Below are 15,658 nucleotides of genomic sequence, written 5' to 3'. Positions count from 1 at the left end.
AAAATGAGGCATTCTTGTAGGTCATTTTCTGAACCTTTTTGTATTATTGTTAACAGTTTATGTTGTAGGGATTCAGAATGAGTCACCACAAGGTGTGCCTTTGTGGTATGCAGATTATTTTCAGCTAAGGTAACTAAGACCCTGCAGGATCAAGAAACTTCTGCCACCTTGTCCCACTTAACTACCTAGAAGAATTTGAATTAGAGGCCTTGCCCACAATAGGAGATTATCAGAAATAACCTCTTTTGACCTATGTATATGGCAGGGCAAACTACCAATTACTGAATATCTGCTGTAATCATCTTGCAGATGACACTCAAGCCCCAAGATGTCTTACTTACCTCATCTTAAGCTCAGAATTTCATATATACCTCATTTTCCTTTTCTGTCTCCGAACCTTTTATGTAGTGGGGACTCTGACTCTCTGATGTATATGGGCTTTCCTTGCCCATGAAATTAAATTTGATTTTTCTCTTATAAGTCTGTCTAGTGTTAATTTGATTATTCAGTCAACCAAAAAGAACCAGAGGAGAGAAGGGAGAATTTTTCCCTTTTGCCACAACATTATCTCTGTAAGCCGTAACATGGAATTTGAGAATTGAAATTTGGGGATTTGATGTTTAAGAATGTCTTCCAGCACTTACTTTCTTTGCATGGAAAAGATCATGTTGCAGTGACATTTATTGCCATATCTGTTCATTCATCCAATCAGTGAACAAAATATTTTGTGTCCCAGGTTCTGGAGAAAACAGTGGGAAACAAAGACAGATACTTTAGTCGGGTGTCTGATAGAGAAAAACATAAATACAGAAGTGAAAGAATAAACACAGTGTAATAAAACATTTTAAAAATTTATTTTAGAGAGAGAGAAACATTGACTTGTACCACCCATTCATGCCCTCATTGGCTGATTTCTGTACGTGCCCTGACTGGGGAATTGAACCTGCAACCTTTTGGTAGGACAACCCTCCAACCAACTGAGTCACCTGGCCAGGGCTATTCAGAATTCTTTTAAAAATGTTCAGCTCTGTCAAATGCTGCTTGCTCTGTGGTCTAGAAGAAGACAGAATAAAGACAAAGTTGAATTGGTTGATCTGACTAGCCACTTCTTCACTTATTGTTGAGCCTGTTTCCTTCCAGAAACTTTCAAGTGTCCACATTGCAAAAGCCATGTAATCAAAAGAGTATATATACAGGTTCTCCTGCCCCTTATAAGTTTTGAAGATCTACTGATAGGAAATTTTAGCACTGCTTCTGTGTGTAGAGGAGTATTATTTAATTTATACTAAACTAGTGTCCTGGTGCACGAATTCATGCGCATTGAAAGGAAAATAATTGGAGAAATATTTTAATTATTCGCCCTTTCTCTATAATAGAAGTGTCAACCAAATTCACGATTGACAATGACAGATCGAAATGCGCATGCAGACAGCACCACAGATGTTATATGGGTACCCGCCTCAGTTTGGTGCTCTCTACTGGGGAGCCCTGCTTCAGGATTAGATCCCAGAGTTCTCAATGGCACCCCCCTCACAGCTGAGATAACTCTCTGGGACTTCAGTTGCCATCTGTGGGTGCCTGGCTAGCCCTTTCACGTCTTCACCCCTCCTACCAGTCTCTATGCAGTCTCCACCTTCAATCCTTAGGTATCAGGGTTCTCTCCTGCGAGTTTTCTGTTGGTTATTCAGGAAGCCTTTCCGTATATCAGTTGCAATTCCAGCTTGTTCCTGGAGCATGTCCGTGCAGCATCCTCCTACTCTGCCGCCATTTGTAATCTCCTCTGAAGTCATTTTCAAATTCCACCATTTCTTCTTTTCAGTTGGGTCAAGTTTCTAAATCTCGGTTTTCTGACTAATGAAAAGAAAATAGGATTCCTCCAAGTCTCCTATTTACCTACTCCAGGACTTCTGTGAGGATCAAATGAGATGAGGCACATAAAAACACTTCACAAAAATTTGGTTAAATTGTAAAATGTTTGCACCTGGCTATAAAGCTAGTTGGGTTCCTGGGCTGACGAAACTCCAAGGAGGCTAGTCGCTAGAGAGAGGAAGCTGGGCATTGCTATGTGATGTCATTACCTGGCTCCCACAGCGACCATTTCCAGGCTGGGCTGGGCTGTGGGCCGCATTTTGCACCATGGGGTCTTGGCAGCGCTGGCTGCGATTTGGCGGGGTGTCACTCTGGGGTGGTGGTGGGGCCTGTGTCCCACTTGGGGGGAGCCGAGTATTGGTTTGTCGTTGCCAGGTCCGTGGTGCCATTTATTTTTAAATGGCCAGTGTGTGTCATGGCAGCTCCTGCATTGAGCGTTAGTGTACCTCATAGCTACCGGTTGGATGGTGGGCACAGCCTTTTATATATGTAGATAATCAGTTGATATCACTAGGATCTCTATCTGCAATACCAATTTTTAAAAATATGTTTTTTGTTGTTTTTTTAAAATATATTTTATTGATTTTTTACAGAGTGGAAGGGAGAGGGATAGAGAGTTAGAAACATCGATGAGAGAGAAACATCCATCAGCTGCCTCTTGCACACCCCCCACTGGGGATATGCCCACACCCAAGGTACATGCCCTTGACCAGAATCGAACCTGGGACCCTTTAGTCCCTAGGCCAGTGATGGCGAACCTTTTGAGCTTGGCATGTCAGCATTTTGAAAAACCCTAACTTAACTCAGGTGCCGTGTCACATATAGAAATTTTTTGATATTTGCAACCATAGTAAAACAAAGACTTATATTTTTTATATTTATTTTATATATTTAAATGCCATTTTACAAAGAAAAATCAACCAAAAAAATGAGTTCACGTGTCACCTCTGAAACGCATATCATAGGTTTGCCATCACTGCCCTAGGCCGACGCTCTATCCACTGAGCCAAACCGGTCAGGGCTAAAAATATGTTTTTTATTGATTTCAGAGAGGCAGGGTGAGGGGGAGAGAGATAGAAACATCAATGATGAAAGAGGATCATTAATCAGCTGCCTCCTACATGTCAATGGGGACCGCGTCCACAACCCAGGCATGTGTCCCAACCAGGAATCGAACTGTGACCTCCTGGTTCTTAGGTCGATGCTCAATCGCTGAGCCACACCAGCAGGCTACAAAACTAATTTTTAGAAATTTAAATATTTTAACTTATCAGTAACTTTAATACCTATTGGTAAGTGAAACTACCAGTAGATTCCTACCTCAAAGTCTTTGTACTTCTTTTTCTCTTTCTCTACAGTGCTGTTCCCCATATTTTTTATGGCTCTTCTCTAATGTCAAATTCTCAGGAAAGCTTCTTTATCCACCTTGTTAAAAATTATACACACACACACTTTATTTTTCACTATAGCACCTATCGCTATCTGATATGTTTGATTTTTTTCTGTTCACTGCTGTTTCTGGTATCTTAAACTATGCCTGGCACACAGTATATATTTGTTAAATGAGCAAGTGAAAAATTTATTTTCATTGCTGTATAATATTTCATTATGTAACTCTACCCCAATTTATCTGTTTTCCTTGCAATGGACATTTGAATTATTTATAACTTTTGCTTTTAAGACAGTGTTGCTAAAAATATCATTGAACATGTGATATTTCACATGTGTAAGAGGTTCTATTGGCTATATACCTAGGTATAAAATTGCTAGCAAGAGTATGCCAGTATTCAGTCTACAAGTTGTTTTTCACCCGTTACTAGTGTTACTCTTCCTAACTTTTGCGGAGGAATGCATGTAAAGAACGCAGTGATGGATTGTGATGGAAATTGAGTGTTAGATTGCAAAATCATCACAAATCCTTCTCACTGTATGCTTACCCTTCTGCAAGATGATTTTACTTCTAGTCTGTTAGTCAACCCCTTGACTCTGTATTTGGCTATGAAGCTTGCTTTGGCCAAGGGGATATTATCAAGTGTGGCACAAACTGAGGCTTTGCTACATAAAATTTCTCCGCCAGAAAGACCAGAGAAAGAGGCTGATAACTCCATCATTACATTAAGAGTTTATTAAGAGAACTTACATACCAATGGTGTCTTGGGTGGCAACAAGATGACATGGATATGCTCCATGCCTTCCACATTCCAGTCTGTGTTTTCTACCTAAAAGTAGTGAGTCTACCTGCAGGAAAAGGAATGTGTGTTTAATCTAAAGGAAGGAGAACCACCAGGTGCCAAGAGGCGCTGGTGCCAGAGTTGGTTAAGAACCAGGTGCCAAGGGCTTCTGGTTCCAGAGACATAGCCCAGAGTTCTTGTGTAGATGGCGGATTAGCTTCAGCTGAAGTCAGCTTATAGCGCAGTCTTGAAAAACACTTGCACGTGGGAGCCTGTCTTCTCCTACCGCTCTTTGGAACTTTCAGCCCTTGTGAAAAAGCCCAGCTTAATCCAGTGAAGCAGAGGGGACCATGTGGAGCAAGGACAAGGCATCCCAGCTGAAACCTGCCTAGCTGAAAAGCCAAGCTAGCCCAGACCAAACTGCTCAACCTAATTCACAGAATCATGAGAAATATTACATAATTCTTTTAAACCACAAAATTTTGGAGCTAAGTTGTTACACAGCAAAATATAATGGATAAAATACATACATACATACATATCCTCAGGTGAGGATTAAAAAACACAATTTGCCACCCTAACCGGTTTGGCTCAGTGGATAGAGTGTCAGCCTGCAGACCAAAAGGTCCCAGGTTCAATTCTGGTCAAGGGTATGTACCTTGGTTGCGGGCACATCCCTAGTGGGGGGTGTGCAGGAGACAGCTGGTTGATGTTTCTCTCTCATCGATGTTTCTAGCTCTCTAGCCTGCTCCCTTCCTCTCTGTAAAAAAACAATACAATATATTTTTTTAAAAATACAAATTGCCATCTTTTTATTTATTTATTTATTTTTAAATCCTATATAATAAAGAGCTAATATGCAAATGGTCGTTAGACCATAACGGCTCAGATACTCAACACTGGGGGGAGAGGAATAGGGACCAGCCAGGCACAAATGAGCTCACAGAAAGGAATGGGGACCAGCTAGGCTGCGACCTGGGAGAGGGACAAGCCGCCAGCCCCGCGGTCTTGGGTACCTGTGGCTGTGGCCCGGGCGAAGCTGCCCGCCCCCGGTCCCCTGTGGCTGCGGCCAGCCCAGGTCCTGGGTGCCTGCTGCTGGCCAGAGGGAGGGGGTCCTGGGTCCTGGGTGTGGGGTGAGGCAGAGGCAGTTAGGGGCAATCAGGCAGACAGGCAAGCGGTTAGGAGCCAGTGGTCCCGGATTGCGAGAGGCAGTCGGACATCCCCCGAGGAGTCCCGGATTGGAGAGGATGCAGCCCAGGCTGAGGGACCCGCCCCCCCTTCCCATGCACGAATTTCCTGCACCAGGCCTCTAGTAGATAAATAAAAATCAATAAAAGCATATCCTCCGGTAAGAATTAAAAAATACAACTTGCAGTCTTTTATTTATTTATTTATTTATTTAAAAATATGTTTTTATTTATTTCAGAGAGGATAGGAGAGGGAGGGAGAGGGAGATAGAAATACAATGATGAGAGAGAATCATTGATCAGCTGCCTTCTGCACATCACCTGGGTTGTGCGTAGAGCCCACAACCCAGGCATGTGCCCTGACTAGGAATTGAACCATGACTTCCTGGTTCATAGGTGGACACTCAACCTTTGAGCAACACTGGCTGGGCTGGGATAATTTTAAAGTGATGAATTTAATCTGTTAATGTTTGTTTTAATTATTGGCATACATGGTCTATTTGGACTTGTTTTTGTCATTGTCACAAATTAGATACTCTTCTTATTTTATACAGTATTTGTTTTTATTTTCCTTTATATTTACCACTTTATTTTTTTTACATTTCTTGTATCTCAGCCAATTAGGGGGATCATTGCTTTCTTCTTATAGAATATTCTTTAGAATTTTTTTTCTCTAGCATTTAGATTTGGTAGTAAACTCCTCATTTATTGCTCACTATTAATTCTAAGTTGGCTATTTTATCTCAAATTCTAATTCGTGACCTTACTCTTACTCCTTCCCCACTTTTTTAGAGACAGTGTTTTTGCTTATCTTGCATTGGTTATGAATAACTAACTGAATGAACATTTAGAAGTATACTGAGAGAAAATGAGAAATGGGATTTTTCAAGCTGTACTTTTACAAGTTATTCTTTCCCCCCATGAAAATAAAATGTTTTTACACAAAGGAACATAAAATGATATTTTACATATTGAAGGTGAGAGATGAAGAGACCTTCCCCTAAATCTGTCAGACTCTCAAAAATGGAATTTCTAAAATGTCTTCCAGGTTGTATCTTTGAACAATTTGGGTTTTTACTTAAAAATTCGATCTGGAGGGGTGGCTGTTTTCAACAAGTAGAAGACTGTGATGAGTTTAAAGTATTTTACACTTCACAATTAAGTTGAGGAACAGTTTAGGCCAGAAGTGTATACCCTTATAAGCTGCTAAACCATTCTTAGGAGATTTATTTAGACTTTGAATGCTTTTAAATTATATCCTAACTTGGCGTTTTAATTTGTTGAATTCTCCAAGACTTTGAAAGTTCAAAAAGATTCAAATAATTTTTTTCATATATTCTCCTTCAAATAATGAATTTTCCAAGAACACATTCTTAAACTGTCACAACCATGTGCTAGATACAATCTGGCTCTCAGAGTCAGATGATCTGATAGTCACTTCTGATATTGTGCAGGGTGTTTGAATTATCTTTGGCTTTATATCGCTGCACAGATGAAAGCCTCACTAGTCAAGATATATTACTCTTCACCTGGATTATTTGTTAAATTTCCAAAATAAATTGCAATTTCTTAATCTTAACAATTTTAAGGAAATCTACAGTTTATTTTGGTGTAGTCTGTGACTGAATGTACTAAATAAGCCAGTTAAGGATACACACTTCTGAAAGCAAGAAAGGTATAATATTCAAGTTGGCTGCCTTTTATGAAAAACAGTGTGTTTTACTGAGAAAGCTACCTTAATATGTTTGTGAATAAATAGAATCATTTGGATAGATGATTTTCTTAAGAGGAAGTATGTTCATTTTATTTTAGAACACTGGCCAAGAAAATTAGAATCAAGAGTTGCACTCATCTTATTTGCTTTTCCTTTTCATCTTGTTAAATTCTCCAGTAATTCTTATATTACTGGGGGAATTGCTGTTTTCATTTTACTTTTAAATGGTTTTTGTGTTGCTTTGAGGAACTCAGTAATTTAGTTTCACATTGTTTTTGCATTACAAATGTAGCTAATGTTTAAAATGAATGGAGTATTATAGTCTTAGCACTGGACATACAGCCTACAAAGAACCTTTGTGAGCTGATTTTAGCACTATTTTCTAAGGATTTCTTCTAGAAACAAATAACCCCCCCCCCCCATGCATATTTTAATATCAACCTTTTCTTTTGAATGCTTCGGCTGTGTTTAAAATCTGCAACTTACAGCCTTTTAAAGCATTTCTTTTATGTAGATACCTCTTCACAATGAAAATTATATTTGCTATTTGAGTTATGCTTTTTTCCTATTTCTGTCTTCTCATCCCATCCACAGACCTATAGAGTTTATTTCAACAACTTAATCTCAGTACATGCCTTTAAAATTAATATTACAACACTTTCACTGCAAAGTAAGCTCCACTGATATCAGGAAGATATGCTAGATTCCTGTTTGAGGATATTTCAATCCTTTAAACAGGCTAGGAATACTTTGGATTTATTCCCACATACAGGAGTCTGACTGATAATTGTTTTTTCAGATTTCCAAAATGAATGCTACTGCATTCAACTGTGAAAAGTAGCTCTCCTTGAAAATGATTGCTTCATCTTACCCTAGCTACATAGATAGGCTAGAGCCCTTTTACCCCATAATAATTTTGTAACAAATTGTCCTTTTAGTACTTTTCAGAATGTTTGGATTGATGCTAAATAATTCATTTTTGTTATCCAGCATAAAAACTAAGATTTTTCTGATTCTGTGGATGCTTCTGTGGAAACCAGTTATGTGGTTCATGTACGGTGTGGAAATATGGGGAATTGTGACATTCATGAAAAGAATGCGGATAAACTAACATTAAGTGCCTGGTATGTGCCAGTCACTGTGCAGGGCAATTATATATAATTTCTCTAGAAGTAGATAATTAAATTACTGAGAGTACCCCAAATCAAAACACACACACACACACACACACACACACACACACACCATTTAAGAATGACATGAACATTTACAAATGAAGTCAAATACAAAGGCTTAAACTACCTCCCCAAGTCATGCAGCTATTATGTATGTGATGGTGATAGGATTCTTTTTAGCTCCAAGAAATAAAACTACTTTCAGTTGAGAAGGAGAAGAGAATTAGAATAGGGTAGAATGCATTCGGTCCTCGTATGTGGAATACAGATGAAGTACCTAGTCCAGGGGTGGGCAACCCCTGGCAAACATGGCACGCCAGTAACTTTTGCTGGCACGTGAAACCCTCTCATAATGTTCCATTTACAATTTTTGTGAACATTTGAATGACTTAAATGTTAAATTACAAGGAACTGGCAAGACACTTGATGTCATGTTTGGTTACATAAAGGCTTTTGAAAAGAAACTGGAAGTCTTTAAGGGGCATGTAGATGGTGAGAGATTTAGATATTTTCCAAACCTCAAGAGGCACATCAAAGACCTCCCAAAAGATGACAGAACAGAGAGTCAAAGCCTTCAAAAGCTGTTTTTAAACATCATCGAGTCAACTATTGAGCAGTTTTTCTCAAGTTTTGCTAAATTCAGAGAACTGGAAGAGACAGCAAAATTCATGAGGTTTCCAGACAGCATGAAACTGGAGGAACTAAACTTACAAATGTTTTCATGGATAGACATGGCTGACTTTGAAATGCAGTTGATTGATTTTCAGACAAGCTCAATTTGGAAGCAGAAACTTATTGACCTTAGAGTTTACTTGGGAAACATTGAAAAAAAAGCGATTAGAGACAGGAGTACCAGAGAGAAGTGTCGAAAACGAACTATTGAGGACTTAGAATGCCATTCCAGAAAATTTTTTCTGTTTAAAAACTTTGCAACTGCATTACTCTCCATGTTTTCATCCATATACACTTGTAAATCTTTGTTCTCAGTGATGAATTTTCTTAAGTCTTGTAATAGGAGTAGCCTGACAGATGAAAGTAGTAGCTCGTGCATATCTCTGAAGGTCACGAAATATAAACCTGATATAAAATCTCTGTCATCAGTGATGCAACAGCAAAAGTCCCACTGATAATATCAAACAGAGTCATAAAGTTTTCTGTCGGACTGTCAGTGTACATGTATACATTAAAAAATAATGTATTTTTCATCATCATACACTGTGTTTTTGTCACTCGAATGAATTTTATTATTTCTTCAAGGTTCTTCACATACATACACCTTAAGAGATATCAAGTAGGCGTAACATGTTCTCAAAAAATTAGGGTTGGCACGCAGAAGAATTTTGAGTCAGAGATTTTGCTGGTTTTGGCACGCACTCACAAAAAAGTTGCCCACCCCTGACCTAGTCCAAAGGTTGCTTGCCCTGCTATGGCCTCAAATCAACCAAGACATATTGGCAGCTTTGTGGAACCAAGTTTTCCTGTTTCCCTATAAAATTGCTCCTTTTATGATGATGAAAATGATACTGGGTAAGATGAATATAACCTGTAGTCAGTCACTGTTGCAGTTTGAAGACACATATAGTAAAGTACCTAGGATATTTACTGGATAAAAGATAGTCTGGCTTACACAGTTAAGTCTAATCCAGCAGATCTAGGTATAGATCCCACATTTCAGTGTCTGATTCTCAGCTTTTTAGCTTATAAATTTGAAGCAATAAGCATAATTCCAGAGGATGGAATTATTCTAACCAAATTCACAAACCAGAAAACCAATTTATTATTATTACCAAGAAAAATATTACTCTCCTGTGATCTGGTTCCCCTTGTTTGTACTAATCAGCATTGTATTAGTCTGCTAGGGCTACCATAACAGAATACCATCGACTAGTTGAATTAAACAACAGAAATTTATTTTCTCAGAGTTTTGGAGTCTGGAGGTCCAAAATTGAGGTACTGACAGGGTTGGTTTCTGATGAGGCCTTCCTTTCTGGCTTGTAGACAGCTGTTTTCTTGTGTACTCACATGGCCTTTCCTCTGTGTGCATACAGAGAGAGAGTTATCTGGTGTCTTTTCACCTCTTTATATATATTTTTTTATTTTTTTTGAGAGAGAAATATCGATCTGTGTTCCACTTATTTATGCATTCATTGATCGATTCTTGTATGTGCTCTGCCTGGGGATCAAGCCCACAACCTTGGTATATCAGGATGATGCTCTTATAAATTCACTAGTACTATTGAATTAGGGCCCCACCGGAATGATCTCATTTAACTTTACTCCAAGTACAAAAACAGTAAGCACATTGTTCAGGTAGCATGTGTAGTGTTACTCCCATGTTACTATATTCAATTTAGTCATAGGGGCAGAGCAGAATTATGTCATGTATCACTGGATTTTATTTTGCTTTATTAGCCCCTCAAGAGTTATTGATCTATGAAATGGCAGAGAATGGAAAAAATTGTGACCAGAGACGTGTAGCAATGAACAAGGAACAATATAATGGAAACTTCACAGGTAAAGTATGGTGGTTTGGAGGGAGAAGATCTACAGTGGTTCTCAACCTTCCTAATGCCGCGACCCTTTAATACAATTCCTCATGTTGTGGTGGCCCCCAACCATAAAATGGTTTTCGTTGCTACTTCATACCTGTAATTTTGCTATTGTTATGAATCGTAATGTAAATATCTGATATGCAGGATGTATTTTCAGAGGTCGCGACCCACAGGTTGAGAACCACTGATCTACAGGTTTAAATAATATTTTTTTCATTAGAATAAAATAGAAATATATCTATTATCTTGTTAATAAAATGATATTCTATATCATAATACAAGATTCTTATATATCTTATATAAGATTAATTATATATTTTTTACTCTTCATAGTAATTATGGGTCAAGGCCTAAAAAGTGATGCTAAATTGCCCTTCATAGGAGTGGGATAATTTAGTATTCCAGTACAAAAGAGAAACTTGTGTCCTGACAATAATTGCATAGAGCAGAAGCACCCAGCCCATTGTCACAGTGTGAACCACATTGGTTTTTTTTTGAGGTTTATATGCAGTCCTTCAAATGTGGGATGAATTTTGAAAGTGATTGGAAAAAGCGAGCATTTTGTTTAATTTCTGCACTCATGTTTTTCAGACCCCTCTTCAATGAATGAAAAGAAGAAGAGGGATCGGGAAGAAAGGCAGAATATTGTCCTGTGGAGACAGCCACTCATTACCTTGCAGTATTTTTCTCTGGAAATCCTAGTAATCTTGAAGGACTGGACCTCAAAGTAAAGCGTCTTCCATTACCTTTACATAAACCTTACTTAGTAATTTTAGAAATCTTCAGCTATCTCCTACTCCCTGCCACCTGCTTTAGCAAGGGAATTAATTAAATTTAGAATGTTATGGGAACATGTTTATTTTCCTTTCTGTAGTTTGAAGAAAATAGGTTAAGAGAACATACTGCTATTTGCTCACTGGATTATTACAGTTGACCACTGCCTCATGTTGAATCTTTTATGCAAAGCAGAATCCTGAAAAGGAGATTTTTTCCTTCTTCTGGGCTTTACTTTCAGAAGAAAGGCCTGTGTACATTGGATACACTTACTCTGTGGTAGGACAAGGTTCGGGATACGTGGCACTGTTACTGATAGTTTGAGCCAATGAGAACAGAAATGTATTCTATTTTTAAATTTAGTGCGTCTAAGCCCTATTTCAGATATCATAAAGAGCAAGTTGAACTTTTACATGCCTTATCATTTTTTGGCTTGCCTTTCCAAGTTATTATCTGTAATATTATCCTGCATTTTTATTGTACTTACAGTTTATAAAACATTTTGTAACATTTTTTAGTTCATTTGAACCTTAAAGCAACTCCATAAAGAAGGTAAAACAAGTATATTATTATTATTTTAAAAACGAGAAACAGAATCAGATTGGTTGAGTGTCTTACTCAAAGTGTAATATTTAAGGGACTTGAGACTCTGATCAAAGTCTTCTGACTTGAAGGCCAATACTCTTTCCATTATATTATAACTAGGGGCCCAGTGCACAAATTCATGCACCTTGGAAGGAACTGTGGGCCACAAGGTTGTGGTGGGCAGGGGTGGGTCTCAGCCCATCCTCCACACCCCTGCCTGGCCCCTCCTCCATGCTCCTGCCCAGCCCCTCCCACCACAGCCCCGGTCCACTGTCTGCCGGCAGGAGCCGCTGCCACTCACATGCGCTGACAACACCGGCCCCGCTGGCACCCACTGCTGGCACCAGCCCAGGCCCCAATCGCTCTGCGCTGTCAGCAGGTACAAGCGGTGGCTGCTGCCTGATCACCCCTCAGAAGCAGGGGGAAGTGGAGAAGTCCTGAGGGGCGATCAGGGCCAGCAGCCACCACTTGCACCTGCTGATGTTGCCAAGCGATTGGGGCCGGCACTGGCCACCAGCAGCGAGTTCAAGTGCTGGCTTTAGTGCTGGCAGCGGGTGTGAGCACCAGGCGGGACCATGGCGCGTGGGAGCAAAGAATTTTCAGTAACCACCAGAGGCTTGCCCCAATGACAGCGACCAGTACCCCACCTTGGTCTGGTGCCCCTGCTCACCTGCTCCACCATCCTACTGTGGCTGATGCCTGCCATGTTCCATGCTCTGCTGCCTCCTGCCAACGCCCACCATGTTCCGTGTGCGCCCCTGGTTGTCAGCACATGTCACAGCACATGTCAGTTGTTCTGCCATTCCGTCTATTTACATGTTAGCCTTTTATTATATAGGATTATATAGGATGCTTCTCCCAATTAGAAGTCTGGTGTAAACAAGATCAGTCTTTAGATAAGGGAACTAAATTGAGTTCTATATCCATGTATCTTGCCTTGACCTTCTGTACCCCAAGAGACCATAGTGTTTAAGGAAAAAAGAGCTTATCACAGAAATAATTGATTCTATAGGTGAGCTAAATAACCGAAGTGCTTCAACAAGAAGTTATCTTGAGAATGCTGAAACTTGAAAATGAAACTGAGATATTTTATTTTTTTAAATATGTTTTTTAAGATTATGGCATCGTCAAAACATTGTGGTGTCTTGTTTACTGCTGCTTGCTGTGCTTATAGCTACGTATTATGTGGAAGGAGCACATCAACAGGTAAGAGGTTCAGCAACTCTGCTTCTCTTCTTGAACCTTTGCTAATCCCAAACAGTTTCAAAGTGGGACTGTTGTGGATGTCATAGAATTTCTACCCTTAAAATTAGGTTTGTTTGTTTGGTTGGTTTTATCTCATAATTGGTTTCTTAATGTACTTTTAAGGCCACATATTTAAAATACTCTTGTGGCAGTTCATGGCTGCTCAGCATTTACATTTGGTATATAGCATCCCTTTTTAGCTTCAAGGATTTAAATGTAACTTTCCTGACGGTATTTAGTCAAAGCAGCATGAATTCTTTACTCACTATCAAAGTCTTCCTAGTTTCTTTAACACATTCCTGTGATCCATCCAAACAGATATATTCATCCTAGGTTGAAGTTTAGGTTTTATATATATGGAAGTTCATTTGCCTGTAGTAAGTACAATATGACTGAAGGGAAAGTAGGACATTTTGTTAATAACTTTTGTTAAAAAGCAAAACATTAATGTATTCGAATACGATATGGTTCTAAAATGATATTTCATATTTTAAAACAGTTTACCTCTAATCTCAGAAAAGTTTTTATAATATTAAATACATTAAAAAATATTTTACAGAAATCTGTGTGCTATTAGAATTTGCAGGGAACTGGCTTGATGAATTTACTTGTCAGTGTGAGAATCTAGACTGTATTTTGGCATTCTTCCAGCAAGTCCATCCATATCCCAGGGGACTTCATTTTGCTCCTGTTTGAAAAGCATCTTGGTCTTAAATATACAAAAAATATTTTATTCCCACTTTTTTACTTGGGTAAATAAGAATATAGTATTCTATTCACAAATATTATGTAAATAACTGCCCCTCTCTTAACACTGTATATTATGCTTTCTTAAAGTTTTTGTAACTTTTAAATATCTTGAAAATTTTTATTCTTATACTTATCTTATTAGTAACTAGCATTTTTCCTATAAATATTATTGCAGTCGTAGGATTTAAAGGGTCTAGAACAGGGGTGGGCAAACTTTTTGGCTCGAGGGCCACAATGGGTTCTTAAACTGGACCGGAAGGCCGGAACAAAAGCATGGATGGAGTGTTTGTGTGAACTAATATAAATTCAAAGTAAACATCATTACATAAAAGGGTACGGTCTTTTATTTCAATAGTTTTATTCATTTCCAACGCCGTAGTTTGCCCACGGCTGGTCTAGAAACAAGAGTTTTATTCCAACAAGATGGAATATTTTGTCATCTCTGCTATCATGTATTTAAAGGAATTAATTCCCTTCAAAGGGTTTTTAATATTCATACTTTCTATTGGAAACCTATTTAGTTGGTTTATCTTATTTTGATTGTAGTTGATAAATACCACATTTCTGTTTACAAATTCTGGTTTTGGTTTTTCACCTCGACCCTTTTGTTTTTCAGTATGTGCAACGTATAGAGAAACAGTTTCTTTTGTATGCCTACTGGATAGGCTTAGGAATTTTGTCTTCTGTTGGGCTTGGAACAGGACTGCACACCTTTCTGCTTTATCTGGTAAGAATAACTTTTAATAAGCAAGATTAGAAGAGATTGTATTTTTATTGGTATTTTTACTTCAGACATCAAAATTCCAAGATTTTAACTTAATTATCTTTGTGTCTTATAAGCATTCTAATCCTCAAATCAGTGCTTTGAGTTTTGTTTAGAATTCTGTTTTGGTTTTCCTTTTGGGTTGAGGAATTAAAAATAGAAGGCGGGGGAGAGAAGGGGAAAAACCTCTTAAGCAAATGATATTGTTTCCTTAAATTAATTTAGCCAGAAAACGTTTTTTGCTTTCCAGATTTTGGAATAATGTTTCTTTTAGTTATGCAATTATCGTTTTAAGAATTGAAGTTATTTAAATGCACAAAATTCCATAAAAGGCTTAGAATTAATTTGGACAGTTTACTTTCTCTGTTAATCAGCCAGTAAGAAACAGTGTCTTCCCTCACACCCTCAAACACTATGTGCACACCTGAATCAATATTTTGACGTTCTTATTGAATGTAGTTGATGAAGCATTACATATGTATTATTAAATGCTTTCTTAAATCCTTTTAAACCTAAGTATAAAATGAGCCCCTCCTAAAAAATATTTTTTTTTACTTAGTTGAAATTAGAGAGATAAAAAATAGGTTTTTCTTTGAACATTGACAAATAAACTGGAATAATAGCAGGACCAGAGGGTGACGAGCAAGACATCTAGGGCACAGAATTTAATAGGCACTTTCAGGGCATGTATACGTGTGGGTTGATGAGTGAGTGCCTCATTAAATTTTGTGCCCTGGATGCCTCTCTTGTTTCACTCTATTCTTGTCCTTGGATACATTCACAGCAATTCCACATTTGAAAACAGCTTGATCTCGATTGGGGAGGAACAGGTGGAAAGTTGTCACAGCAGTACTGATTGCTGAAAAGTGTTAA

At 38.4% G+C, this 15,658-nt stretch overlaps 1 protein-coding gene across 1 annotated transcript in view; it reads left to right on the top strand.

Annotated features, from left to right (window-relative positions):
• The window catches only part of VMP1 (vacuole membrane protein 1), a 102,005-nt gene that overhangs the window by 5,126 nt on the left and 81,221 nt on the right, over window positions 1–15,658 (top strand). The window contains exons 2-5 of the mRNA XM_059669817.1: window positions 10,529–10,630; window positions 11,260–11,395; window positions 13,143–13,233; window positions 14,639–14,749. Coding sequence (XP_059525800.1) covers window positions 10,555–10,630; window positions 11,260–11,395; window positions 13,143–13,233; window positions 14,639–14,749 — 414 coding nt within the window. The 5' untranslated portion in view covers window positions 10,529–10,554. The remainder of the gene's footprint in view (window positions 1–10,528; window positions 10,631–11,259; window positions 11,396–13,142; window positions 13,234–14,638; window positions 14,750–15,658) is intronic.

The sequence above is a fragment of the Myotis daubentonii genome, chromosome 16 (genome assembly GCF_963259705.1).
Source record: "Myotis daubentonii chromosome 16, mMyoDau2.1, whole genome shotgun sequence".
NCBI lineage: Eukaryota > Metazoa > Chordata > Mammalia > Chiroptera > Vespertilionidae > Myotis > Myotis daubentonii.
Note: the sequence above shows the minus strand (reverse complement) of the source record. Positions and strands in the feature narration are given on the sequence as shown.